The sequence below is a fragment of the Misgurnus anguillicaudatus genome, chromosome 4 (genome assembly GCF_027580225.2).
Source record: "Misgurnus anguillicaudatus chromosome 4, ASM2758022v2, whole genome shotgun sequence".
NCBI classification, from domain to species: Eukaryota; Metazoa; Chordata; class Actinopteri; order Cypriniformes; family Cobitidae; genus Misgurnus; species Misgurnus anguillicaudatus.
This window is the reverse complement of record NC_073340.2, coordinates 24997803-25025095: the sequence shown is the minus strand read 5'-3', so window position 1 is coordinate 25025095 and position 27293 is coordinate 24997803. Positions and strand designations below refer to the sequence as shown.

Sequence of the window (27293 nt, the reverse complement as noted above, 5' to 3'; positions counted from 1 at the left end):
CTTGCATAGTAGGAATAAAGAATAGTATGGAAGTAAATGGGGCTCATGAACAGTTACAAATATTCCTCAAAATATCCTCCTTCGTGTTCATCAGAACAAAGAAACGTCTACAGGTCCGCAACAACATGAGAGTAAGCAAATGATAACAGACCTCCCACCTTTGGGTGAACCATCCCTTTAAATTGATTTTCATTATGTGAGCCGTTCCAACAAAATGCTTGAAGGAAAAGTAAACCTGTACAGTTTTAACAGTGAGTCATCCATCCATCTTTGTATCATTTTGTTTGACTTGTTCCTCAAACAAAATATATCAAGCAAACATCTGTGTCAACCATAAACTTCTGTGACTGTGTTACAGAAAAAGTCTATGACTGCCCTCTAGCGCTCAGGACCGTTTAACAAAGAGCGGGCAATAACTTGGAAGGAATTTCAAAACAAAAAACTTTATTTTTCCATCATGTCAAAGTTTACACATTTACTTACAGTTCAACCATTTAACTCTGCTAGCAGAGTTGCAGTTATAATCTTTCTCATAAAGCTCAGCTTGTCGGACATTAGAGTACATCCAGTATCTCAAATATAACTCCTGTATTCCAGCCCACCAGAGACAGCCTTAAAATCAACTAGAGCAATAATTGTACTTGTCATGAAATGCGATCTGACCAGCCAGGTGCTACAGTTATGTTTCTATTAAATAGAAAAGTAGGAACTCGTGAGGGTACTTCTTCGAAAACATACTCATGCCTTTTTATCAAATTATCCAGACTTTCTCTGGTCATTTTAATATCTCCACATAACCATTATCATCTTCATTTAACCACAATTAAAGGGATAGTTCACTTTAAAATGAAAATTCTGTCATCATTTACTCATCCTCATGTTGTTCCAAACCTGCATAAACCTCCCCCCTCTGATGAACACAAAAGAACATTTTGAGAAATGATGGTAACCCAGGTGAAAAAAAGCGCACTAAAATACACTTTATTTAAGTACACTTAGTACACTTTTCCACAATATACTAAAAGTGCTCTATTTTCGCACACTAATTTTGAACTTAGTATACTAAAAAGTAGAACTTAGTACTTCTTAAGATGAACTTAATACCATCTTAGTGTACTCAACTGTGCTATTTTGAGAGACCATGAAGTTGAACTAAAATGTATTTTTAACATACTATGTCTGTATTTAAAAAATATATATTTAATTATAACTTAAAATACACTTCAACCCACCCTTAAGCATTTTTAAATATACTTTAAAGTATACTAATGGTATGTTAAAATAATATTCCAAATGTATTCCCAGGTGAAAAAAGCGCACTAAAATATACTATTTAAGTACACTTTCCACATTATACTAAAAGTGCTCTATTTTCGCACACTAATTTTGAACTTAGTATACTAAAAAGCAGTATTAAGTACTTTTTAAGATGAACTTAAGACCATCTTAGTGTTCTCAACTGTGCTTTTTTGAGACACCATGAAGTTGAACTAAAATGTCATTTTAACATACTATGTCTGTATTTAAAAAAATCTCTTTAAATAATGCTTGAGTTAAGCATACTTTTAAAAAGTGTAATTAAAGATATATTTATTACCAGCGTACCTCTAGTGCACCTTTTTAGAAATACATTAAAAGTATTCTTGAGTTTAGCATACTTTTAAAAAGTGTAATTAAGCATATATTTATTACCAACGTACTTTTTTTATACACTTTAAATAAGCACGTTGGGAATACAAATGTATTAAAACATTTTACTTAAATTTTAAGTATATTTTTAATACTTAAGAATACTTTTTTTTCACCTGGGAAACACAGCAGATAGTGACCATTGACTTCCATAGTAGTAGGAATAAAAAATATGATGGGATTTAATGGGTACCGTTAACTGTGTGCTTACCATCATTTATCAAAATATTTTCTTCATCATTTATCACAATACTTCCAAAATATTTTTTTTCCCTACTATGGAAGTCAATGGTCACTTACTGCTGTGTGTTTACCATCACCTCTCAAAATATGTTCTTTTGTGTTCATCAGAAAAAAGAAATTCACACAGGTCCAGAACAACATGAGGATGAGCAAACCACGACAGAATTTTCATTTTAAAGTGAACCTTTTTCCTTTAAGCTTGCTTGGTTTTTATTGCTTATCTTTCCGTCTACACCTACTCTAACCATCTTCACATTCACGTGCCACTTACAGTTTTTATGTAAAGCCCTCATTTCTACAGTAGATCAATCAAAAACACAAAGAACACCAGGATCTACATGATGTTCATAAATTAAATGTAAAAAACTAAAATATAGAAGAGACGAATGGTAGATTACATTGTTCCTGACTTTGCAGCAGCCTGGTCTGTGATAGCAGACTGGTTTTGACTGATCGCCCTCGTGTTGGATTGATTGGTAATTGACTGTTTTTTGGTGGACTGGTTAGAGATAGACTGACTTGCGGTTGAGTGAGATGCAACAGACTGTGACGTGATGGATTTTGTGGTCTTGGCCTGTTTGAATGTGGTGTGAATGGTTTTCTTCCTCTTGACGTTGAGGATCTCCATGGCATCGGGATTGACTTCAGGCTGCTGGAACTCCTGTGTGGTTTCTGTCTGCTCTGTGGTGGACTGCAGCTGCTGGTCCTGGAACTGCTGTTGTCTCTGGAGCATCTGAGGAACAAGAAATTAGGATATCGTAATTTCTTGAGTTAAAGTATAAAACATTTAGACAATATTTGATCGTACCATCAGACCAACTCCCATCAAATACTTTTGTGTTCTGTAATTGTTTAATTCTTAATTCTGGAAGTGTGGTATCACAAGCACTTTGGTTACACACCAGATGTGGTACGTAATATTACATAAGTAATAAAATCCAATTCTGTCTCACCATTAGTTGTTGGTACTGGGCGATAGCCTCGTCAGTGGTCACACCTTCAGCAAGGCCCAGTTCTGCAGCACGCCGGGCCATTTCTACTTTATGTGAGCCTGGAGGGGTCCAGCCTGCACCTTTAATCCAGTTCAGATCTGATTTGTAGTTCACCTGTAAGAAGAGACATGAAGTCAAGTTTTTAAGTTCTTGCTACATAAGGACAACTGTAAGTATTCCAAAGCTTTCTTACATCACTCTGAAGTTTGTAGGCCTGTTTAGCGTGTTTGACATTGAGTTGATCAGGATCGCAGGTGTAGTCATGGAGATGCTGCCGATAGCTGTGGTTGCTGATCTGAGCCTGGCTCTTCTTAGCATGAAGAAATGAAGGTTGGTCAGCATGGCTCTTAAACTGAGAGCGTGTCTCCTGAGACTGCTTTTTGTACTGGTTGTTGCTCTGAAGCTTCCCAACAGCCAGCGAGTGTCTCATCTTGGGGTCATCCTCAACGCTAAGGAGACCCACCTGATGGCCCTTATCCTTTGCAAATGCCTCCTTATAGCGGAACTGAGAAGAAGGTAAAAAATGCATTGAATCAAAATGCATTGAATCAAAACTCTAGATTTTTTAAAGCTGAAAAGCTGTATTTTTTATGTTAAAATTAATATTATTCTTATGGACCTAAATACCTTTAGAGCTCATATGCAGAGAGAGCTCCAGGTATTGCCTTTAGGTTCAACATGATCTCAGGGAAAGTCGTGTTATTTTTAATAATTTATTTGTCTCCATGGCACGAAATTCAGCCCCTTTCCACGCCTTGAGCACGAATGTCCCTTTCGTGACGAATTTCTATAAATAGTTTCTTGTGTCCGTTGCAGGACTTTCTGTTTCGTGTAATTTTATAAATTGTTTTCTCATAGTTTTTTCATATTTTTAAATCATTGTCGCTTGGGGTTGGGGTTAGATTTGGGGTTGGGTTATGATGTACTTTTATGTATTGGTTTCTACATGTTTTTATTCCGCTTTTAAAACTATTCTCGCTTGGAGTTGGGGTTAAAGTTCGGGTTAGGATAAGTTCGGGTTAGGATGTCTGAAAATGTAACAGAAAGTGATTCTGACCCCAAGCGACAATGGTAAGAAAATAGGAAAAAACTCGGAGAAAACAATACATAAAATGAAGCGAAAAAGACATTCGAGCTCAAGGCACGGAAAAAGCCAAATTTCGTGCCATGGACATGAATAAATTAATACAATTTTGTGTGACTATAATACGACTTTCTGTAAGATCAGTCTACAGTAGGTTAAAGGGATAATTCACCCAAAAATTTAAATTGTGTCCTCATTTAAACCTCACGGCAAAAGTGTATAAATGTATTTGTTTTGCTGAACACGAAGGAAGATTTTTGTAATAAAGCAGAAAAAGAAGCACTGTTGATTTACATAGTAAGAAAAAATACTACTATGGAAGTCAGTGGTGCTCAAAAACGGTTTGGTTACAAACAATGCTTAAAATATCTTCCTTTGTGTTCAGCGGAACAAAGAAATGAATACAGGTTTGTAACAATATGAAGGTGAATAAATAATTACAAAATTTTCATTTTTGGGTGAACCATCCCAAGGAAAGGTACACAAAATGTTTAAGCATATCAACCAGCCTGACACTGGCTCAACAAATGATGTGATTTTTGGGATGAGACTATCTGTTTGCTTGACCAAGGTAAGACATAATTTAAAATATATATATTTTTTTTTTGCAATTTTGTCATTGAATTTACATAATTCAGCTTTAAAAAATGAAGAACATGTTTTCATGTATAGAAATAATTGTATTAATATTAATATTTTGACTTACATCACTAGCAATTTCTCTAGAGGCCTTGGCAGTCTGGAAGGGAATGGCGTCTAACCTGAGGTCATAACCAGCCGATTTAACCTGCTCACCTGACATTTTATAAACTTTCTATAAAGTGAGGAGAAAAAGCAACATAGATACAGTAACTGTAGAGGATGCACAATGAGTTAACATTTGCATTTTACAGTACTCAACATTAAGTTTATCTAACCACACCAAGCTTACATCACTAATCTGCTGAGCGTTGATCTTCGCTCTGATGAAGTCTGGATGATCAGGGGGTAAAGAGCATCTGTGCATGGACTCAGAGTCTCCAGACTTATACAACCTCTGCAAAAATTACAGATTTCAACCAGGTTATTACTCTCCATTCTTTATCTAAAAGAGAAACTGACTGATATAAGCATGCTGAAGTTTACCTCACTACACTGCATGTAGCTGTTCTTTGCATGGAGGATATCCGGTGAATCTGCCACCTGGGTGAACTTCAGACTGTCAGGATGTTGACGGTACTTTTTCTGCATAAGCAAAGCATTTATTATTAGGCATTACGGTGTTGGCGTAATGAATTACAGTATGTACAGTATGTACTTACATCACTAATAAGATCTCCGGCTTTCTTGACGTAGTCTAGCTGAGCTGCACCCACTGTGTCCCAAGCCACCCCTTTCATAAAGTTCAGATCTGATTTGTACACATTCTTTTAAAAAAACAAAGAGATCATTTGCTTAGCATTAATAGACACTAGACACTATGGGAATATATAAAAGGACAAAAATGCTGTTAGTTGAGATTGTTTTCAAAAGTAATGCCAATAATAGATTTATTTATCAAATAACTAAATCAGTATATTCTGTGACCATCCTATGCTATTAAAAAAATATATTTGTCTTTTGTACACCTAAACACAGTTTTAAAGTACACACTGTCAGAAAAAAATGGCCCCTAAATGTCACTGGGGCAGCATCCTTTAAAAAAGTACAACTATGCACCTAAAGGGGCAGTTTGCCGGACAGGGTTTAGATTAGTCCAGGACTAAGCCTTAGTTATAATAGGACATTTAGGTAGTTTTTACAAACAAACATTACAAAAACAATACTGGTGTGCATCTTGAGAAAAAACAATAGTACTGATATATGTTAAGATATGTCAGTGCAAGATGTATTTAAATTAAGGCAACTCAAACATGCATTTTAGTTTGGGACCAGAATAAGCCCTGTCTGGGAAACTGCCCCAAAGAGTTCATATTAGTACATCAGAGGTACATATATGTACCAAATGTATACATATCTGTACCTGGGCAGTCCCAGTGACAGCTTGGGACAATTTTTGACCATTTATTTTTATAGCATATTGCACATTTTCTTGGATGTTTCATGTAATCATTTAATTATTTATTTTATTTTTGTTTATTCGGGTGAAATCGGATTTATATGCAGGCCATATCATCGGTTGCAGGACTCCTACGAAAACCTCAAATAGTACTGTAACTTTAGGGTAACCTCAGGATGGTAAATAGCCAATATGTATATACTGTATATATGTACAGTATATACTGTATATTTATACAGTACTGTGCCAAAGTCTTAGGCCACCATGCCAGTATTATACGATTTGTTGTTTTTGCAGTGTTATAGTGATCTTTAATAGAATACATCCAGAAAATACAGGAAATGTGTAGTATTAAAAACTGTATACAAATGTAAATTGATGTGTCAAGTTTTTAGCGTAAACTCCCCTTCCACTTGAGCAATAGCAGGAAACTGCAGGATCTCTTTATAAAATTAAATCCTAATTTTAAAGAAATTAGTCTTTTTACTTCATTTTGCTCAAAAACGCTCAAGATGTGTTTAGTGCCAAGAGAGATCACACTAAACACAGACGATGCCTACAGAATTTTTATGTACATATTTCCTGTATTTTCTTGTATCTTAATAAAATAGATAAATAAAAAAAAATGGACGGACATTACAACTTCTAAAACAACAAGTCTGGTGGTGGTGTCCTAAGACTTTTGCACAGTACTGTCTATTGTTTTACATGGTGGGCAAAAAGTTAATTTTCTACTCTGCTTGTAAGATTTATGTGGTCTTTCTCACCTGGCTCTGTAGGTCGTATGCCTTTCTGGCCCACTGGACCTTCATGTCATCAGGTAAGATGGTGTAAGAATGCATGTGAGTCTTGTAATCCTGGTCACTGGCTAAGGCCTGGGCCTTCTTGGCATGGATCAGGTTCACCATGTCTATAGGCAGCTGATACTGGCCGCTGGTGGACATGGCGTTTTTACGGTAATTCTGGTCACTCTGCAGACGGCCCATCTCCAAGCAGTGCATCAGATGTGGGTCCTCCAGAACGCTGCGAGCGCCGATGTGCTTACCTTTCTCCAGCAGATGGTTGTGCTTGTACTGGTACTATCAAAACAGATTCAACTAGATTTTAGTGAGCGTTTGTGTGTTAACTGTCTAGACCAGGGGTCTTCAACCTTTTTCAGGCCAAGGACTCCTTATGGATAGAGAGGAGGAGCAAGGACCCCGAGTACATGTATCAAAAATTAAAACTGGATTTACATACTTTGTTATGATGGTTACGCTACAAATATATACAATTATTGTTTCATACACAGATACATAATGTTAACATAATTCATTACATTTAAAATGTATTGTATAGATTTTATCTGGGGATCTTCATTTTAATTAAGTTTTATATTATTATATATAGGAACCTTTATTTAGTTTATTATCTTTTCTGTTGTTAGCTCATTAGTGCATTTTTGTTTGATACCTAATTTCATTTTACTCAAAAAAAATATTTTGTATTCAAACAATATTTTAAGGACCCCCAGTAATACAACCACAGACCCCCAAAGAGGCCCCGGACCCCTTGAAGACCCATGCTCTGAACACTTAAGTCATCTCAAACATGACAGTAATATGGTTATGGATGTTAAAGGGCCCCTATTACGGCCTTTTTACAAGATGTAATATAAGTCTCATGTGTGCCCAGAATGTGTCTGTGAAGTTTCAGCTCAAAATACTCCACAGATCATTTATTTTAGCATGTCCAAAATGCCCATATTTGGATGGGAGCAAAAACGCACCGTTTTAATGTCTGTACCTTTAAATGCAAATGAGCTACAGCTTACTTCCTTACAGATGGACAGTGAGCGCTTTCAGTAAAGACAATAGTAACTAGTGGACAGAGTACAACTTGATGAGGGTAGAATCTATGGTAATGCAGGACTGTAAGTGGGCGGGGCTTTATCAATGTGACCTCACATTGATAAATAATCAAAACGGCATGTCTAATGATACGGCTTTGGTTTAATGAGGATTAAAAAACAAGGAGCGGGTGGATGTTTTTATCACAGGGTGGTTGTGTTCACACACTGCCAAAACCTTATGTCCAAACGCCTTGTAAAAGTGGATTTTGTATAATAGGTGCCCTTTAATGAAACGGCTATCAGACTTGTTTTTGCCCATAAATGTTTAGGAGTGTAAATTTAGAGAGGTTATTCTTACATCACTAGCCATGCTGGTGGATGCTTTGGCAGCCTGGAAGGGGATATCCTTCATGGTGAGTTTATAACCCTGAGCTCTAAGTACGTGCCAGGACTCCTTGTACTTAACCTGAAATATAACAGAAATAAATGATGCTTCGAATATTTCTAAATGCACCTAATGCAATTTCCTTCTTTGCACAAACATATCGTATATCTTATCTTTCTAAATTAACTGTAGAATAGTTGATTTTATGAGAGGAATATCCATAAACACAAAAATAGGTTTCGAAGGCTCAGCTTACATCACTGAAGTTAGCAGCGTTAATCTTGGCCTGGGTGATTTCGGGTCTCTCTGCTGTAATGGTGTAGTTGTGCCTCAAGTTCTCCCCCTTTTCTTTGTACAAGCGCTTATAAAACATCAGACCATGTGATATTATAATCTTGTTTCACTGTGCATTAAAGTACACAGTGATATTCCAAAGCATGCCCTCTTACCTCATTAGTGACCTTGCCACTGATCTTAGCATGTACCATATCTGGAGAATCTGTTACGGATGTGTGTTTGAAAGAGTACGGTTGCTGGCGATACTTTTTCTGTAAAAGGAATGTATTATAATTATTAATATATAAAATTCAGATACATTTACTGTATGTAGAATAAAGGTGTTCACCAGCCATACCTCACTGAGTAGATCTGTGGCCCGTTTGGATCCCTCGATCTGTAAAGCACCCGTGGCAATCCAGGCTGCACCACGTAAGTAGTTTAGATCAGAGCGGTAGATTTTCTATGGCATAAACAGAGCAAGTTACTTTTATTCATTGGACGGATGACTAAAAGTAATCGAGGTGGTCCACTGCAGGTAAGGCTTTACCTCACTTTGCAGATCATATGCTCTCTTGGCAGCCTGTACTTTGAGATCACCGGCCACTGTTGTGTATTTGTGCAATCTCAGTCTGTAGTCCTGATCGCTGACCAGAGACTGAGCCTTCTTGGCATGCAGCACGTCCAGCATGTCCATGGGCAGATGGAACTGAGAATGCCCCTTAGAAGAATCCTTTTTGTATTTGATCTAAGTAAAGAGATTATGATCACACGCATACTTCATCCAACTCCAAAATGTTTTGTGAATACTTAATAATTGCTTTGTTTACTGTAAGGGAATACTTACATTGCTGTGTATCTGTGTGGCATGCACAGAATGAGCAATGTTTATGTCATCCTCCAGTCCTTTTAGGCCGATCATCTTTCCTTTAGTTTTCTCAAACTGTGCCTTGTACTTTTGCTGGAAATAATACAGTTATACGGTTAGACAGACAGACAGATAGATAGATAGATAGTAGTTTTTTGCCATTGTGTCCTTAATACTCACATCACTAAGGATATCGGTAGAAGATTTGGCTGCTTGGAATGGAATAGCATCTAAGCGTAACTTGTAGCCAGCTTCTTTCATCTTTGTCCAGGACCCTTTGTAATGTGACTGTACACAAGAAATCTCATTTTAACAACTGAATGTGTGAAGTAAACTGCCTTTGTGTGATTTAACAGCTTTTAAAATGAAAACAGCAGGAGATGTGTAATGGATTCTTACATCACTGAGGTTCATAGCATTGATCTTCGCCTGCACATGCTCGGGTAGGTCTCCAGTAAGGGTGTACTTGTGCATTTCACTTTCTCCCTTCTCTCTGTACAACCTCTGTATGAAGGACAAGATAGGTAGTAAATACAATAGTCAATCTGTCAATTCTAGTATAGAGCTAAAGTGTGCAATTCTTTAAATACTTTCTTGTGCATTTTGTGGTGTCAGCAAAGCATTGTTATGTCTTTCTAGTATAAAACCATGTTTCCTTTAAAATGAAAAAAATTACATACATCAAGCACCAGTTTGCTGGAGATTTTGGCTTGCACCATCTCTGGTGTGTCCTCCACGCTAGTGAACTTCAGAGCACTCACGTGCTGTCTGTATTTATTCTGAAACATACACATGGCATTGCATACATTTTTTTCAATAATGACATGTTTTAACTATTTGTTTAACCATTTTAGAATATCTGCATCTAAAAATTGTCATAGCTGTCACCCAAGGGAAATCTTTGCATAGTTAAACATGCTAGTATGAGCTTTGCCTCTTTAATATACACTTAATATATATCTGTAAATGTTTATGTTTTTTAAAACGAATGCTGTCATTATAAATCTTTATTGACCTACAGAATAGAGCAAAATAATGAATTTGACATATACTGTTTATTTTGAAATACAAAAAAAACATTAAGACTTTGTTTTCCTCACTATACATTAATTGGTCAAACAAATATAAAAAAATCAACCCGATCTCACGAATTGTCTGTATTATAGTCATGGAATATTTTGCTAATTTATTCCTGTCATTGTCACGGATCTCCGCATTTTTCTGTGTCTGTACCACGGTCTTTCTTTTCCGTGTCAGTTTCACGTATTGGTTACTCAATTGTTTTTCCTATTTTCTTACCATTTTTGCATGGGTTTGGGGTTAGAACGACTTTCTGTAACATAAAATGAAATCCTAACCCAAACCCAACTCTAACCCTAATGTCAGGCGACAAATGTTTAAAAGTCCATAAAAATGTGTATAAACCAATAGTTAAAGGTGACATAGAATGATTGAACGGAGTATTTATCCTTGTTCTGTGATGTGACATGTAGACAAAAATGTTTTTGTTTGGGTCTGTAATGCCTTAGAAGCTTCCTAAAAACCTCTCTCAGATAGCTCTATTAGGGTGGGGGATTTTACACAAGTGGTTTTGCGCCTATTTGGCTCCCCCTACTGGCCTAACTTGCAATCTCATTACTGATTGGCTGACCTTGCTGCCACTCAAAAAATGTAGCCAATTATTTTAAAGTGGAGGGGCAGTTAGATGCCTGTGATGTCATAAGCATCAGTTTTTCAGATTGGGCCGTTTTCTGGCTGACATTTCTAAAAGAGGAATTTCTATGAGACTGAGATGTTTAGCATGTCTAGCACTTTTAGTATGTTCGTGAATGTGGGTAGACTACCATTATTCAACAAAGACAAGGTAAAAATGGTTTTTCATTCTCTGTCCCCTTTAAAGTGACATCCAAACCCCAAATCTAACCCCAAACCCACACAAAAATGGTTTAAAAATAGGAAAAACAATGAAGTAACCAATACGTGAAACTGACACGGAAAAGAAAGTCTGTGGTACAATGCGAAGATCCGTGACAATGACACGAATAAATTAGCAAAATATTCTGTGACTATACCATGGAGATCATGTTGAAAAAAATTGGTCTGGATTTCACAGAAAGGTTTACATTTTGTCAGCAATATGGCAGTTACAGTATGAATGCCAATAACAGAATAGTTGACAGAAAAATTAAAAATTCTGTCATCATTTACTTATTTACTGATCCAAACCTGTAGTGTATACATTTCTTTATTCTGCTAAATACATTTTTGAAGAATGTTTGTAGGCAAATAGATCTAGGGAACCACTGACTTACATAATAAAAAATAATACTATGGAAGTGAATGGTGCCCCAGATGTGGTTATTAACTTTTTCAAAATATCTTCATTTGTGTTCAGCAGAACAAAAAAAACAGGTTTGGAACAACTTAAGGGTGAGTAAATGATGACAGAAATTTCATTTTTTGATGAACTATATCTTTAACTACATTATTCTATTCTATTCTTAAAATTAAATATTTAATATTAATCTCTTGTCTGTCTTTGCTGAGTAGAGGGTTCTTCTAAACTATACAAGGTGCTGCTGCATTGAGGAAGTTAATTTCATACATCCTTGTTAAATATAACCCCAGCAACTAACCTCTGAAGTTATTTAAAGCATTACATAACTGCTCATATGTGCCTATATGCTAATTATGGTTTCTGATTTTAAAGGGGACATTTCACAAGACTTTTTTAAGATGTCAAATAAATATTTGGTGTCCCCAGAGTACATAATATATGTGAAGGTCTAGCTCAAAATACCATATAGATAATTTATTATAATATGTTGAAATTGCCACTTTGTAGGTGTAAGCAAAATGTGTCGTTTTTGGGTGTGTCCTTTTAAATGCAGATGAGCTGATCTTTGCACTAAATGGCAGTGCCGTGATAGGAAAGTGCAGATTATGGGGCGGTATTATCCCTTTCTGACATCACCATGCAAATTTCAATGACTTATTTTTTCACATGCTTGCAGAGAATGGTTTACCAAAACCTACGTTCTTTTTCACATTTTCTAGGTTGATACAAGCACTGGGGACCCAACTATAGCACTTAAACAGGAAAAAGTCAAAATTTTAAAAACCTGGGCATTAAGTTATAAAAAGTCAGTCTGTAATGTACCTCACTGGCCAAATCTGTTGCCTTTCTGGCCTGCTGTACATCAAGGGATCCAGAGGTCTCCCATCCCACTCCCTTCATCCAGTTCAAGTCAGAGCGATACTTTTTCTGTGAATAAAACATATCAGTTGTGATCCCCAAAAAACTTGCTTTCATTTCAATTAAGACATGCCATTAAACTACATTCTGGGATAAATCTCATATCTAAGTCTTACATCACTCTGTAAGCCGTAAGCTTTCTTGGCCCAATCCAGTTTCATATCAGAGGATAGGTTGGTGTACTTGTGTAGGAAGGTTTTGTAATTGGTATCAGTGGCCAGTTCCTGGGCTTTCTTTGCATGGGTGAGATTCATCATATCAAGTGAGACACTGTTTTTGGTCTTGTTGTCCTCGTACTGTTTCCTATAATTGAGGTCACTGTGGAGTTTAGTGGCCAGGGTGGAATGGGCTAACTGAGAATCACCAGACACAGCGTTCACGCCGATCATCTTCCCCTTCGTCATCTCGTATTCTTGCTTGTACTTAACCTAGACACATTAACCCGGGAGCATTTACATGACAGTCCGAGTGCCATAAATGTCAATCATTGGTCATGTGTGTTAGCAGGGTGTGCAATCACTCACATCGCTGGCAAGATCTCGTGTTGCTTTGGCTGATAGTATGGAAAGCGTGTCCATGCCCAGTTCAAAGCCCCTCTCCCTCTGTTCCTCCCAGCTACTCTTATATGCCTTCTGAAAGCACCAGTAACATGTGTTGATTAAAAGCAGGAAGTGGATGTTAGTCGCTGTGCAGATTATTTCTTGTGTACAAAAGATTCAATCATGATTTGGTTCATACCCCACTAAGAAGTTCTGCATTAGCTTTGGCTTGTTTGAAGAGAGGTTCATCTTTGCTCATGGTGTATTGGTGGATTATCTGCTCGGTGCCCGCCTTGTATGCCAGCTAAGGGGCGAAAAATGGACAATTCATGTCGTGTGCGCTTCAATCAATCAAGAGGTAGAGAGACATATCAATATCTTACCCCGCTCTGTAGCTCCTGGCTCTTCTTGGCATGTTTGATGGAGGGGGTGTCTGCAACTTGTGTAAATTTAACGCTATCCGCCTTCTGGCGATACTTTGTCTGCATAGAGGTGTAAAACACAAAATTATAGCAACTACAAGTTTAGACCAGTACATAAAACATGTAACATGTGTAATGACCAACCTCGCTGACAAGTTCTCCTGCTTTTTTGGCCTGTTCCACATCCAGGCAGCCGTCCACCTCCCAACCCACTCCCTTCATCCAGGTTAGGTCTGATCGGTACTGGTTCTACAAAAAAACACGTCAATATCCCTATAGTAGATGTGTGTTATGTGTTATCGTACCGTTGTAGTCCTGTATAAAGATAATCTTACATCGCTCTGTAGTTGGTAGGCCTTCTTAGCTTGCTGCACTTTCATGTCATCAGGCAGGACAGTATAGTCGTGTAGTTTCTTCCTGTAGTCCAAGTCACTTGCCAAGGCTTGAGCTTTTTTAGCATGGCTCAGATTCACCATATCCAAAGGCAGGTGGAACTGGGACTGAGTCTCCTTAGATCCCTTTTTATATGCAGTCTGAAGCAAAATGTTTTGGCTTAGTCTGAATTATGAGACTTACTGTATATGGTATTTGTGTCATTGGGTCAGCAACCCCAAGGATAATGTTTAAAACAAGGGACTTACCTCACTGCTCAGCTTGGCCACCTGAAGCGAGTGGAGGGTTTTAGTGTCACTGACATCCATACCAATTGCTTTGTCCTTGTTCTTCATATATGTCTCCTTGTACTTGATCTGTAAAACCCAAGATATTTACATGTATTTATCAGATGTTTTATTTGGGGCCTATGAGCAAAATTGGATGGATTTCTGGAGCTCAGGTCAGAGCCTTGTGTCAGCAATCAGGGTTCCCACACCTTGGCTAAATTCAAATTCAAGGACCTTTCAAGGACTTTCCAGGTTCAATATCCTTAAATTCAAGGACTAAATGTGGGGACACATTTCAAAGTGAGAGCAAGGTTACATTGTGTTACCTTTAAAGATACATTGATACAGTTCCCTTTTGAGGGAACTCGCGCTGCGTCACTGCGGTGACACTTTGGGGTCACCTCCAGTGGTAAGTTCCTCTGAATGTGTATATCAAATTCAACCAATGGTGAGGCTTAATGACAAAGACAGGGTGCACGAAGTATATCGCTATCTGAAATATTGCCAAAGACGGTGTTACAGGGATGCAGGAAGTATGGCAAGGGAGACACAGCGTCTCGTTCCCTTCTCAGTGAACAACAGTTACATACGTAACCCGAGAAGTTTTCAAGTGTCAAACACAACTATGCAAAAAAGCATTTTGGTATGAAAGCGTATTTAAAGCGAACAGTTTAGCACGTGTGCTTAAAAAGTCTAGAATGTTTATGATATTATGCTACACTACACAGGGAATATGTTTTTTTTTTTCAGAAAACGTCTTGCATAAAATAGATTCAACCACTTTCAATGACCTGTATCGATGTATGTATATATTCAAAAACTTTCCAGGGCCTTACATTTTTCCCCCAGATTGACAAAGTTTCAAGGATTTCAAGGACCCGTAGGAACCCTGAGCAGCCCAAAGGATATGGCTTGAATCCAAGGGGCAACCTTCCGGACCAACACGAAAGTGACTTAAACTGCAATTCATTGACTGTCTGCTAGAGATGGTCTCTATAAGGGAGTCAATTCCATTTTAAAATGCCCAACTCTACCACAGAAATAAATATGTTTACACTCTGGTACAAAAAGTGTTTTTGGTCTATGTTGTCGCTGCTGTCACTACTGTCAACCATTTTTGGTTATCTGTTAGTGACGTACTGCCAAGATACCGACAGCAGGCTCTGCCTACTTTGCGCTTCAGAAATGCTCTTCGCAAACCTATGGGTGACATCACGAAGACTACGTCCATATTTTTTACAGTCTATGGTTCAATCCCTAGGAAAGGCATAGTGATAGAAAAATATACAGATTCAATGCATTGCAAGTGATTCTTTGAATGCGTTCTTTTTTGAGGGCGCACGATGCGAAGTTCGTCACAACATGTATGTAGCCCGTGATGTGTGTGGTTCGTAATTTCAAAATATGTGTTCGGCGCGTCGAGTGAACCTATGTGCATAATGTGTCTTGTCAAAATAAGTGCCTGTTCAGAAGTGTCTAAAGGAATTATGATAAAAGAGACGCTCGCGTTTGCCAGATACTCGCATAGTCTCATTCGTAATCAGGGTTTACTGTTAAAAGAGTGTCTTGGGTGTTTTTTGTGAACGTGAGCATCTCTTTTATCATAAACGGTTCTGACGCGTGTGCAGCAGACACTTATTTTGACAAAACACGTGATGCACATGGCCCACACGACACGACAAACACACACCTTGAAAACACAAGCAACACACATGACACTCCGAACACATACCGTGAATTTGTGCCCCTCGGAAGAGCAGTCACGAGCCGCCACTGTGCGTTGCTTTAGATAAAGGTGTCTGCATAAATTTAATGTAAAATGTATACATAGGACAATTCATTTCAGATAAGATCAGGTATATCAGTTATCTGTCAGCCTCTAATTTCTAAAAATCTCTCATTTCAATAAAGTTTAACACTTGGACAGATTCTTACATCGCTAGCCAGATCTCCAGAGGCTTTGGCAGCTTTGAGCGTCAGCGTGTCCAGGCCAATATCGCAAGCTTTAGATTTGTTCTTCTCCCAGTCCTCCTTGTATTTGATCTGTAAGGGTTCACAATGCAAAGATCACAATGCAATCAACACCAAACTATGTGTCAAGGTTCTGGTATGTGTCAGTATAGTATAGACTTACATCACTAACAAGCTCTGCATTGGCTTTGGCCTTCTTAATCTCCGGTGTATCTTGGGATAATGTATACTGCGTCTTTGTCTTCTCATAGTTTGCCTTGTAGTTCAACTGTGTGAAGAATGATACTGATTATACATGTGGCACTAACATTGCATGTTAGATTTAATATCCTAAAACACTGATGCTTACATTGCTGAGTTGATGAGCATTGATTCTGGCTTGCACAATGTCAGGAGTATCAGTAACCTGGCTGTATTTCAGTTTGTCGATATGTTGTCTGTAGTTTTTCTATGTGAAACAAAACAGATTTATCTAAATTATAACTTAAGCTTGATATTTATACTTAAATGGGCATGTTTAAGGAAGCAATAATAAGTTAAACACAATTCTTTTTTATAAACAGTTCATGAACAGTAAATAAAATGGTAGACTATACTTACATCTTTGAGCGGCTCCAGTTTTTTCTGTGACTGGTAGGATGGGGTAATAGTGGCAGGATAGTTGTATTCCCCCTGCACATTTTTGTCATGCTCATAATCTGATTTGTAGGCAATCTAAAATCACAGAGTGCCACATTATATGTACAGTAAACACTCAGCACTATGCCAGAGATTTGTAATTTAAAAAAAAGTAGGGCTGTCAAAAGATTAATTGCAATTAATCGCATACAAAATAAAAGTTTGTTTTTGCATAATATATGTGTGTGCACTTTGTGTAATTATTTTGTATAAATACACACACATGCATATATGTATTTAAGAAACATTTACATCCGTATACATACATATATATATATATATATATATATATATATATATATATATATATATATATATATATATATATATATATATATATATATATATATAAACATATATATATACATAAATAACATGTTTCTTAAATTTCTTAAATTTATGTGTGTGTGTGTTTATATATACATAATAATTACACACAATACACACAAAAATATATTATGCAAACACAAACTTTTATTTTGTATGCGATTAATCGCGATTAATCATTAGACAGCCCTGAAAAAAGAAGTATTTGCATTATTATTCATTTTAAAATTAATTAAATTTAAATGTATTTCTATAGCGCTTTCACTGTTTTTTTTTTTTTTTTGTATTTTGTATACACTATTTTTGTAGTACGGGGAAATATCTGACCCTGCCTGCAGTGAAAACCCCGCTTCTTGTAGATTTGCTGTTTGCTGCATAAAATCATCATATTGTAAAGAACATTCTGTGAAAATATTTCCGTGATATCTTTAAAAGACTAGTTCACCCAAAACGAAATTATACAGGAAAATATCCCTTTAATTTTGACTAAGTAAGATAATGTCAAAGATTGAAATCAATGATCAAAATCAAACTTTGATTCTTGTTTTCTCAGAATTTGATTTGAGACTTTAGCCTGGTTTTACAGATAGGGTCACATATAAAAAATGAAATGTATACAATGGTATTATTACAAAATATAAGTACATTACAGTATCAGTATCAACTGCAAAAAAATTACACTGTTATATTTATGGCTTGGTGGCCCTGTTATCATATTTCCCATAAGATGTATATATCAGCAGTACTAACTATAAAAATAATTGTCTGTAGGACTATAATTAGAAAATATGCACACAGAATAGGAGCTAATAAAGAGAACTTGTTTTTTCATATGAATTTGGCCGTTTTGAAGCATCCTAAAATATATGAGAGATAATATAGCCTAAAAAGGTTTTTTAATACTTACATCACTGGCCAGCTTTCTGACATTCATGGCATGCATGGTCTTCTTGTCGATGCCGCCCCCTTCATAGTGCCCCTTCATGTGATTGGTGTAATTCTCTTTATATTTATTCTGTGTTCAAACCCACAAAATAAGAAGTGAAACAGTGATGCAACACCTGCACTATTCACATTTCTGTTAAAAGAGGTTTCTGTGATCAAGTTCTCCATTATCAAAGCAAAACTTAATGGTTTGAGGTAAAGTATGAGTGGAAATGTATCGAGTGAACAAGCATAAGTACCACTGTACAGTAAATATAGAGTATGCTGTCATACTTTGGATATAGTAGTCATATCACTGATGAGGCACTCACATCACTGGTATACTTGGCGATCTTCGACACATTCTTGAACTGTGGCGTCTCGCAGTAGTTGATGCTGTGCCCTTTGGTTGTCTCGAGGTCCTTTTTGTATTCAACCTGAAAAAGGAAGAAAGTCCGGGTCAGGTACGCAGTTATACTATGACCCTCACGCAGAGATGCATGTGCACTTTTGGCATCTGCTTGTAAATCTTGGCAGAATGCAGATGTGGTATTATTTGTAGATACGCTGTGGCAGGCAGACAGATGGGCTAGAATGTAATGATGTCGTCCTGTTGGCTTGTGAGCTGTTTTTTGTTTATGTCTATGGGTGGCTGGACACAGCAAGAGGGCTCAGGATAGAATGCAGGTGTGGAGACTGTAGGTCTGAGCCAATATCTCTCGCTCTCGTTTGCAAAATGTCAAAAATCTTAAAATGTCTATTCAGAAAACCTCAATGCAATATACTGTAGTGCAAGTAAATCAAATAAAGACTGATTTAAAATTGGACGGATTGGACTACAACATCACCTAATGGACATTTAAGGGTTGGATCTTTAAGTTTTCCAATTTTTCAAATAGAGAAATCAGCGAGATAAACAATGTTACAGATAAACCAATACTAAGATAATCTTATACAGGACAGAGTGCATAAGTCTGCTCACCTCACTCATGAGCTTGTTGATTTTACGTGCGCTTTTCAGAGTCAGGTTGTCCTCAGAGTTCAAAGTGTGGTATGCAGCAGATCCCTTCATCTTGTTCAGGTCCTTCTTATATTTCAGCTGCAGGTTAAATATGGAGAGACAGGGATCAGGTAGGTGTTATTTAAACAGAAAAATACCAGAAAACACTGCTGTCCAGGAACTGTCAAGATGAATTCCTGTGGTGTTAAAGAACATCAATCATTCAGACTCAGTGTGCTTTTTACTGGCATGATTGTCTAAAATAGTAACTAATACTTCATTAGGGGATAAATTGTTGGTTGAAATGAGACCAGTCATAATGCGTCTATAAATTGCAGTAAATAATTTTATAGGATTTTTTCAAGTATTAGTTTTAAAGATCAATTCATTCATTAATTTTTTAGATTTTCACATTTTAATATGTTATAAAATAAATAAATAATTTATTAACATTAAATGAAGATAATAGTGTAGCCCTGGACAGAAAACCTAAATGCAATATACTGGTCATATAGTGCAAGTAAATTAAATAAAGACTGATTTAAAATTGGTACGTGGGACTACTTTTACCATGAATTGCGAAATGTCTAATATGTGAAACAATGTCTACACCAGTGTTGGGGGTAACGCATTACAAGTAACGTGCATTACGTAATAATATTACTTTTCTGAAGTAACAGGTAAAGTAACGCATTACTTTATAAATGTATATTTGAGTTACTTTTTTCAGTTTAATTAATTTGATGCAAAAAAAAAAACGATGTACTGAATGTATTAACGTAGATTTACGCACTCTATGCATGCGCCGCTGAGCGGGAACAGTTTCAATCAGAAAGGAAATATGCCATTTCTAAATGCAGAACTTCTCAGTCATAAAAAACAACTGCAAGGCCTAAAAGAGATCAAGCCTCAGCCAGGTAAGAAAAAGTAATGTAAAAGTAACTTAAAAGTAACGTAAGCTAGCCTGGGTTTCCCCATGCTGCCTTGTGTGCAAATTTATTCACGCTGCAAGTCTAGCATGGAAACTATGACCTTTTTTGCCCCTGAAATAGGGAACCAATCACAGAACGGGGAGAGGGCAGCAAGACAATGACGACGTCTATGCGAAGCAGTTTTGTTTATCCAACACGGCAGCACGCGAAGTTACTTTTCGATGCAGCCTTTAAGATAGTGTTCTAAGTACTTTTGTCTAAGTAGTTTTGCTCTGGGTTTTATAGGACCATCCTGCTAGTCATCGTCGGCGACAAAGTACAATTAACTTATAAATAATAAGCGGTATTTATTAATATGATATTGTTATTATGCTTGTACTGTGGTTGTCACAGTGCCACTAAGTTGTGTTGCTTTTCAATATCAATATACAGCTACCGGTTTAGTTGCATAGCTTTCAGCTGTGTGCACACGTACCCGATAAAAGTTATTTACGTTTGAATTGAAGTAGCTCTACATACGTCATCTGGAATAATTGAAATGATTGGCTATGAGATACGTACAGACGCATTTGATAGACATTCGTTGCGCCCAATAAACGGATCTGGGCATTCGTAAACCACGCCTCAAATACGAGAAAATTAGCACATGGTTCCCAGACCACGTCTCATTCTCTATGAGACTGGTCTGGTGTTAGCCAGGCTAAATGTAAGCATTACTTTCCATGAAAAGTAACTAAGTTACACAATTCATAACTTTTTTGGGAGTAACTTAATATTGTAATGCATTACTTTTAAAAGTAACTTTCCCCATCACTGGTCTACTCATGAAAGAAAAGTGATGTTACTCACATCACTGGCTAAGTCATGAGCTTTTTTGGCCATCTGGTATCCAGGAGTTATCATGGCCGGAAAGCTGCCCTTGCCTTTCTGCTGTTCATATTCTTCTGTGTAGACATGCTGCAGGAATGAGACACGGATTGTTATAATGATACGACACATTGTTTCCCAAAGTGAATGCTCTTGATCATTTGGTACAGCCTGACCTGACTGAGATGGTCTGCGTGTTCTCTGGCAAGAGCGAATTCGGCAGCTCCTGCATCAGTGCTGGCTTTCCCTTTAATCTCCTGCTCGTATTTCTGTTGATACTTCAACTGCAAATAAACATTGTTGGTTTCACAATCACCATACGAGTGCAGCTGTCATACCTGCATAATGCACCTTACATTCAGACACTTACTTTGCTGGCCATCTCGCCTGCTTTTTTGGCCACCTGGTATCCTGGGGTGAAGTGGGCAGGAAAACTGCCTTTGCCTCTGTGTTGTTCATACTCTTCCGTGTAGACATACTTTATGACGGAGGGAAATGCAAAATTAGGATATGTGCTGAATGGAAATGTATTAGTTTTAGTGTTGTGCGATTGGCTTACATCACTAGCAATTTTCCCCTGGTTTTTAGCTAGAAGAACTTCAGGAGAGTCAGTCACAGTGGTATACTTTGACACTCTTTCCTCGTGTCCTTTTTTATATTGCAGCTGAAAGAAAAGATTAGAAAATTATTTAAAACATTGTAAAAACTTCACAGTAAAGTTGTGTTACAGCAAACAAAGTGTTATAGTTAATCAAAAAAATTATGTAATAGTAAGGTTACAATGAATCTGACTGGACAGAGACTTACATTGCTAGCCAGTGTGTTTGCTTTCTTTGCCATTTCATATCCTGGAGTTATCATAGCCGGAAAACTGCCTTTTCCTTTAGATTGCTCATATTCCTCTGTGTATTTCACCTGTATAAGAACATGAAACATCGCATGTTACAAACACAGTAGAGGAAGTTCACAAATAATAATTTGTGTTATGTTAGTGTAAGGGGACAAATGCACCCTTACATCACTAGCTAATGCGACTCCAGTCTTGGCATGTAAGATTTCAGGTGTGTCTGTCACAGAAGTAAACTGCGTCACACGCTCCTCATGGCCTCGTTTATATTCCACCTGTAATACATCATTGTAAATTATTTATTTATTATCATTAAAGGGATAGTTCACCCAAAAATGAAAATGATGTCATTAATGCCTCACCCTCATGTTGTTCCAAACCCGTAAGACAGTTTAAGATGTTTACAGTTTCTGACCCTCCATTGAAAACCTATGTACGGTATACTGTCCATGTCCAGAAAGGTAATAAAAACATCATCAAAGTAGTCCATGTGACATCTGTGGGTCAGTTAGAATTTGTTGAAGCGTCAAAGATGCATTTTGGTCCAAAAATTACAATTACTTTATTCAACATTGTCTTCTCTTCCGGTTCTGTATACCGTACATAGATTTTCAATGGAGGGTCAGAAAGCTCTTGGACTAAATCTAAAACATCTTAAACTGTTCTGAAGATGAATGGCGGTCTTGCGGGTTTGGAACGGCATGAGGGTGAGTCATTAATGGCATAATTTTCATTTTTGGGTGAACTATCCCTTTAAGTACCATTAAGTCTGAACCACTTTACTTACATCACTGATGGTTTTCTGGGCCTGGCTCACCCGTACAACTTCCTGGCTGGTGACGCTGCCGGAGTACCACGACTGTTGGCCTGCAAACGCGGTTTGGTAACCTTGCTGAGTAGTGAAAGATTAGAAAGCGGTCAGATGCCACACAGACAACTTGCATTTATATAGATACCCCTGTTGTTATTTTGGGTTACTTACCTGGCTAGCAAGCTGGCTTGCCTTACGTGCCTGCTCGATATCTTTTGATTTCATGTCATAGTGAAAAGTGGACATAAAACGCTCGCCCTCCTCTCGATATTTATTCTAAAAAACATTAGAGAGACGTTTTTAGAGATCTACCTGCAGCCCAATCACATCTCATTGCTTTAATTAATTATTCTGAATGTCTTTTCACAAATTCCCCAAAATAACCCAATGTAAATGTGTGACATCATTGGCCCCTAGTAAGTGATATTTGGAAAGGATGGCCATTACACATGTGAAATGTGAAGTGTCTGGACACTGTCAGTCTACGTGAAAGCCTCCAGAGCTGACTGACAGACATGGACAGCTGCAATCCCTCCGAGTGAGAGACACAGAGACTCGGAGAGGTGGTCCATGTTTATGAGGTATAAATTTAAACAGCAAATACATAAAGAAGCCCAGGGGGGTATCATGTCACACAGAAATAACTTGAATGAGAGATGCAGATCTCATTCCAAAGCTGTGGAGTCACAGAAGCCTTTAAGCTTTCCTAAAAACAGCCCCATAACCCAGCACATCATGCACTACCCGCCACGGCCCGTGCTAAAGCTAGGTTTAACAAGCATTGTGACCCATATTCAATTCCTTAAATACTTTGCCTATGAGTTAGGTAGCAATATCCGGTGTTGACCAACCCTAGTTAGCACTAGAAAGCCAATCATAGAGCCTAATCATCTACTAAAGTTTATTAATTTAAAAAAATAATAATTTCTTTCTTTCAGAAGAACATATTTGGTATAATTGTTTAAATTTTTTTTAATGTTTGTTATTTTCATATTTTGTGTTTAAAAGTAGTTTTTATGCTGCTCAATACAGTATATTTGTATGTATATCATTATATATACATATATTTTTTTCAATAGTAAGATTTGCAAAAGTTTGTATTTTCTGATGTTTGTGACATCATTAATACAGTAGCTCACCTCACTGACCGCCTCAGTCTGTTTCTTTGCATTGATGTTGACGGGAGTCTCATAGACACTAGTGAAAGTGTTATTCTTTGGATTATGCCTAAAAGACACATATTAACATCAATTAAATTGACAAATTATACAAATTAGAGAGTTTAACCACGAAGTTAGTTTATATATGTATATAATGCATTTAACTTAACTTAAAGAAATAGTTCATAATTTAATCTCCCTCATGTTGTTCTAAACCTGTATTGAGGTTTTTTTATTCTTTTGAACACAAAAGAAGATATTTTAAAAAAATTATGTAACCACACAGTTGATGGTACCCAGGAAATCAATCTATTTAATTGGGTGCCATCATTTATCAAAATATTTTCTTTTGTATTCCGCAAAATAAAGAAACTCACACAGGTTTGTAACAACATGAGGGTGAGTAAATAATAACAGAATTTTCATTTTTAGGTAAACTTTCCCTTTAAGTATAGACGACAGTCTTAAATTTTGGAAATTAACATTGCTAAAAATGTTCTCAACAACTTACACTTTGCAGAAAGGCCTTTTCTGATAGCTCTCATAATTATTGGCCGTTAAAACCGTTTTACAGACCTCACAGTGAAAACATGCTTTGTGCCAATTCTGAAAGAAACAAAAACAATAAAGATTTTTTAAGTTAGATGATCCAAAACAGTCTGCTTACAATATGGGTAACATGGCTAAGCAATTATTCCAGCTTGTTAGGTGTACAATATCTGTACAAGCTTACCTGACCAATAAGATTGACCTTCTCTGCCGGGTACACCACAAACCCACACCTGGCACACTTTTGAACATTCATGTCTTTGTCCTATTAAAACAGCAACTCCAGAGAAAATAAAAACAACTTGTATAGAGAGTCAGTACAGGAAAAGCAAGGCGTCCCAGACAGTCCCTTATTTCCACTTCAGTCTCTGTATCTGTCCTGTGTTAAAGTTAGATCTGCTCTTTGACAGGGACCCTGTCTATTACATGTCATTGGGTGCAAAGTGCCAGCCCTCTTTGGCTCTTGTCGCGCAGCTGAATGGCTGTCCAGCTGTCTGTAACTTAAAGGGGTGAGGGATGTCACTGAATAGCGATCACGGTGTTTTGAGTCGATTAGTCAGAGCCTTCAGTCTTGCTCTAAATAGGTGAATGAAGTCACGGGGAGATTTGTCATTGCACGTGGAATTAAATGCATTACGTGTTTGCTTTCTTTTTCTGTGTATGAGCCATTATTGCTTTCTCTGTCTGTCATTTACTCAAATAAGATCTTCTGTTCAGTTCTGTACTATTTTGCTAGTATTAAAAGTAACTAGTTATAAGGCTATACAGTTTGAGACCAATTTCACAAATTTGTTTCTGTAGTTATTTTATATATATGTTTTATACTTAAAATAATCCTCCAAACTAATATCATACACTGTAAAAAATACTTTGCTGCCTTAACATTTTTTGTTGAATCAACTCAGATTTACAAGTCATTTCAACTTACTATTATTTATCTTGATTAGAGATTAGTTGTTATAACTACAGGTGAGTTGTTATAACTTATACAATTAAGTTGACTTTTTTCCACTATATTTTATAAGTTGTGACAACTCATCTGTGTTGACATGGCTTGTAAATCTGAGTTGATATAACAAAAAAATTTAAGGCAGCAAAGTATTTTTTACAGTGCTGTACCGGTCGAAAGTTTATGGTCACTTTCTCCTTCTTTATTTTTGTTTTTCCACATTTTATAATATTAGCAAACGCATCAAAATATGAAATAACACCGATGTAAACACTCTCAGAAATGAAGGTACACTGTAAAAAATCTTTGCTGCCTTAAATTATTTTGTTGAATCAACAAAAAATTAAGTTGACTTTTTTCAACGATATTTTATAAGTTATAAAAACTCATCTGTAGTTATAACAACTCATCTCTAGTCAAGATAAATAACAGACTTTAACTAAATCTGAGTTGATTCAACAAAAAAAATGAAGGCAGAAAATAATCTTTTAGGGGTCGAGCATATCAAAGCTTTTATGCCGGTGGCCGGCGTATGCTTTAATTGTTACCAATGGAAGCATTGCATTTTTCAAATAAGCCAGCAGCTAGCCTTTTTTTTTTCGTGCTGAAAACCGGCGCTCAGCGTTTTTCCCGCGCTCGGCGCAGAGTGTCAAGAGTTGAAAAAGATTCAACTTTGGGTGAAAAGCTCTGCTCGTCAATGTCAGTTCTCACACAGCCATCCAATCACAGTGGAGGAGGGGCAGGACAAGTATCACAATAACCAACCGGCTCACAGCTCAAGTATCACAGCTACCTTACAGCGCTCAGCTGAAAAAACAGTATCCTCCAGGCGTTTTCAGCTGCATTTAAAAGTTTTGGTATGCATAACCCCAAAGATTTGAAAAATATTCAACTTTGTGTGAAAAGCTCAGCTCGTCAATGTCAACTCGGTGCATCGTACAATGACTGATAAACAAAGCAGAAGTATCACAGCAACCAAAACGCTCAGCTGAAGAAAGCTGGCAGTCGGCTGAAATAAAGCTGTCTGCCGGGCGTTTTCAGCCATGTAAAAAAGATTTGGTGTGCACGCCCCCTTACAATGTACTGATATTTTAGGTACAGACATGCATAAAATGTGTACTACCAATATGACCAATATGTACCTGTCAGGAAAATAATATGCACTCTTTAGGTCAGTGTTTCTCAAAGTTTTTGGCGTGGACCCAACCTTGTGTAGGGTGCACATGTTTGCACCCCCCAAAGAAAATTTGATATGTATTTGAACATATTTAATTACACAATGTGCTGTTGGCTAGTAGCCTTATTTGTCTGAGGTTTACATAGAATTTATGATAAATTACTGTATTTTATAAAATGTCATAATATTGGGCCCCCCTGGCACAATCTCGTGCCCCCCAGTTTGAGAACCACTAGGGCCCCCTGGCACCCAAGGGGGCCCGCCCCTAGTTTGAGAACCACTGCTTTAGGTACAAATTTGTACTTTTGAAAGGGTATTTTCCTGAGAGTGTATGGAATTTTGTTCATAAATCTAAAATAAATTAAACTGTAGTGCACTGTTTAGCAACTGTGCTCCTTGTGCAGTATAGCTCAGTGGTAGAGCATTGCATTAGCAGTGCTATAGGTCATCGGTTCAAACCCAAAGGACACACATACTGATAAAAATGTACCCCTTGTAATGCACTCAAAGTCGCTTAAATTATGTAAATGTGAATGTAACTTAGAAGTAGTATATTCTAGGCTCTGGCTGTTTATCTAGATTATTTTGGTTTGTGTTGTAATAAAGGAAATTAGTAACTCTGTTAAAATTACAATTTTGGTTAATAGTAAAAAAATATTAATATATGAATGTTAAAATGTTTGAAATAATTTCTGTATTCAAACATTTTAACATTCATATGCGATGTATTTGTCGATTTGTTTATGTGTCTACAGGCAAAAATAGCTGATCGATAGCACGTTTCTGTTGTTTAAAAGCTTTTCTATTGTATTTAAT

At 37.0% G+C, this 27293-nt stretch overlaps 1 protein-coding gene across 2 annotated transcripts; it reads right to left on the bottom strand.

The window, feature by feature from the left end:
- Positions 1-424: 424 nt before the first annotated feature.
- nrap (nebulin-related anchoring protein) lies at positions 425-24923 on the bottom strand. 2 transcript variants are annotated; one of them, XM_055176564.2, is made up of 43 exons: positions 24536-24921; positions 24314-24408; positions 23782-23869; positions 22814-22918; positions 22619-22723; positions 22002-22106; positions 21792-21899; positions 21544-21648; positions 21355-21462; positions 21161-21268; positions 20967-21074; positions 19168-19284; positions 18518-18622; positions 18169-18276; positions 16857-16970; positions 16606-16704; positions 16420-16524; positions 16221-16328; positions 14265-14372; positions 13959-14156; positions 13768-13872; positions 13585-13683; positions 13401-13505; positions 13187-13294; positions 12779-13090; positions 12567-12671; positions 10087-10185; positions 9806-9910; positions 9587-9694; positions 9386-9499; positions 9089-9286; positions 8897-9001; positions 8712-8810; positions 8519-8623; positions 8236-8343; positions 6814-7125; positions 5310-5414; positions 5134-5232; positions 4940-5044; positions 4715-4822; positions 3118-3429; positions 2886-3038; positions 425-2665 (listed from the first exon to the last, which is right to left on the bottom strand). In XM_055176564.2, exons 1-43 carry the CDS (start codon positions 24605-24607, stop codon positions 2327-2329), a joined length of 5577 nt encoding a protein of 1858 aa, XP_055032539.2. In that variant the 5' UTR covers positions 24608-24921; the 3' UTR covers positions 425-2326. The 2 variants fall into 2 exon arrangements, with proteins under 2 accessions (XP_055032539.2, XP_073723145.1); XM_073867044.1 differs by lacking the exon at positions 22002-22106 and having other exon boundaries at positions 24536-24923.
- Between the last annotated feature and the right edge of the window lie 2370 nt (positions 24924-27293).